Raw genomic sequence first — 2,669 nt, 5'->3', positions numbered from 1 at the left:
CCCAGCGAGCAGGGCGCGGCCCCAGGGGGCAGCGGGCTCCTGCTCGTCTTTGTTTCCACAGCTGGACACACGCCAGCTACCGCAAAGCCCGTGAGCTCACTGAGGAAACTGAGGCTCCGGAAGGGTGGAGGGCGCCGGACCCCACTCTCCTGGCCAGGCGCAGAGGTCACCCCGGCGCGGTCTTCTCGGGCCGAGGCGACCGTCTGCGAGCCCGCGTGCTGGACGGGGCAAGGACAGACAGGCAGCAGCTCGGGCCCGGACGACGCCCCCGGGCCCGAGGCCCAGGGGCACCGAGCGGGGTGCAGGTGTTCTCCCCACAGACAGCGCTTGCTGGGCGCCTTGGCGGGCTCTGCCCGGCCTCCTCCTCGGTCCAGCTGAGTGACCCTGGTCAGCCCTGCTCGCTGGGGACGGCACGACGTCGCGGCTGCCCATCCCAGCGTGACGAGCCGGACTTCTCCCTCAGGCCCGGACGGGTCCAGGAAGCAGACCTGGCTCTGAACACCCCACAGTGACTAACAGGCTGCTCAAGTACGTCGGTGCAGACTTAAAAACGGAGCGGATGCCCAAATAACAGGCTGCGGGCTGGCACCCCAAAAACAGCGTCATGTGTGGCACAGGAGGCAGGTCTGCCTGCTGCCCTGGAAGCTTCTTTCACAGCTGGAAGCCTCCCCAGAGCCCCAGGCCCCTCCCCAGCAGCAGGAGTCTGGAGCGGGAGGTGGCCGTGCAGACTGGCGCAGGGCTGGCCAGCTGGTGGCCGCCTGGCCAGGGCCCAGCAGAGAAGCAGGCTGCCCGGGCCACCCCGCTTGCGACAAGATCACCACCCCGACCTGGCTGATCCCCGCACCAGCCTTAGCTACAAACGCGCACAGGTCAGCGTGGGGTGCGGAGCGGGGCAGGGGCTGCCCCCCCAGACAGGCCCGCGGTGGGCGGTGGGGGGTGGGGAGCGAGCTCCCCGGGACGCCCCGGGCCGGGCAAGCACTGACTGTACCTTTCAGTCCCACAACCACCCCGTCATCTTTGGACAATGTTCATCACCTGAGTAATCTGAAAAACAAATGCACCGCAGCACACACCATGCTGGGGGTGTGGGGGTGCTGGGCTCCGGCCTGGGGCCTTCCAGAGCCGGCGGGGTGAGGCCCCAGGGAGCTGGCAGTGCCCGCAGCGTGCTCTCTCTCTAAAAATTAAGTTCATCTTAAATACGTTTTCGAAGCACTAAATGTGAGGGACCGTGAGGGGCGGAGACCTGACATCAAACAGAGGCTGCGTCCACCTGGGGAGACGGCCACCCTCGAAGGCCCCCGGGGGAAACGGGCGGTCTCCTTCCAGAGCAACTGAAACGCCACCCCCGGGACCAGAGCCGGCTCCCAGGGACAGCAGGCCCAGCTCCGGTCTGTCCGCCCGCGTCCAGCTCACCCGCTGTCTCGGGGTGTCCAGGGAGACGCCCGCGCCCGGCGTCGGGAGCCTGAGCGCCCAGCGGCACCGCCCCAGGCCAACGAAGCCAGCGGTGCCGCACCAGGGGGCAGAGCCTGTGTCCTGAGGTTACTGAGCCGTAGACAGAGTCACAGGGACCCCCGAGCACCCCTGCAGCTCCCCCGAGCCCCCAGGAGACGGGACGCGCATCCCCCACGGCGATGGTCCCAGACACGCGGCAGGCAGCAGGGGCCAAGCTGGCCGAGCCCGGCCCTGACCGCCAGGGCTGCTCTCCGGTGCCCCGCCCCGCGGCTGAGGCTGAGGCCTGCGAGACCCCTGGGGACAGAGGCAGCTGTCATGGCCACCAAGTGTGACAGAACCGACACGCCGGCACCGAGCAGCCGTGGGGGCCAAAGCGGAAACCGAGGGGCCTTCCACCCTGGTCAAAAGCTGAAGTGACCCAAACTCGGTGGATCGTCCAAGCCACTGAAATGGCCACTTAAGCTGAACTTAGTTTGTGGAGAACTGGCTTTGGGGTCAGACGGAGGCGGTTCAAGTCCTGGCTCCCCACAGTGGGCTTGCTGTGACCCCCAATGGTGAACCACCCTCTGGGCTCCAGGGCCCCCTCTAAACGGCAGCCGTGACTGTGACCGCCTCAGCTGGAGGATGCACTGGGCACCCCGGCCTGGAGCCGCCACGCCAGACGCCCCCAGAAACAGGCCCCTCAGCTGTGTGGCCACCCTGTCCTGAGCCAACACCACGGGGAGGACCTGCCACACCAGAGGCGAATCCACGCTCAAACATCACCGCAGCTGGGGGCTCCTGACACCCCCTGAATCTGGGGCTCTCATGAACAGTGTACCCACTCCCAGGCCCAACTGGGCCAGCCGGCTCAGATCCCTGGGGGCGCGGCGGGGCTCCAGCCGTGCCCGGCCCCCCACTTCACCGCCCAGATGGAGCCCTTTCTCCAGGACGCTTTTGCATTAACCGGCTTCAGGTACCCGAACGTCCGAACGTCCAAACGTCCGAACGTCCGAACGTGCGAACGTCCGAACGTGCGAACGTCGCGGGCTCTGACTCCCCGACGAGTCCCGGCCCTCCCAGCCAGAACATTCGACTGGCTCGTGCCCTTCCCCTCCCCCGCGTCTGTGCAGGCCGGCGGCCAGGGCCCTGCAGGGTGGCCATACGCGGCCCAGGCGCGGCAGCGGCGGCCGGGGTCACTCACCAGCAGTGGGGCTTCTCTGCCGTCCAGGTCCGGC

The 2,669-nt window shown here is 67.9% G+C and overlaps 1 protein-coding gene across 1 annotated transcript in view; it reads right to left on the bottom strand.

Annotated features, from left to right (window-relative positions):
• Positions 1-2,669, bottom strand: part of RAD18 (RAD18 E3 ubiquitin protein ligase) — a 66,705-nt gene that overhangs the window by 4,985 nt on the left and 59,051 nt on the right. The window contains exon 14 of the mRNA XM_012732091.1: positions 101-218. Coding sequence (XP_012587545.1) covers positions 101-218 — 118 coding nt within the window. The remainder of the gene's footprint in view (positions 1-100; positions 219-2,669) is intronic.

The sequence above is a fragment of the Condylura cristata genome, unplaced genomic scaffold (assembly GCF_000260355.1).
Source record: "Condylura cristata isolate star-nosed mole 26May11 unplaced genomic scaffold, ConCri1.0 scaffold00033, whole genome shotgun sequence".
Taxonomy (NCBI): Eukaryota; Metazoa; Chordata; class Mammalia; order Eulipotyphla; family Talpidae; genus Condylura; species Condylura cristata.
The sequence above is the reverse complement of the archived record's forward strand: the minus strand, read 5'-3'. Positions and strand labels throughout refer to the sequence as shown.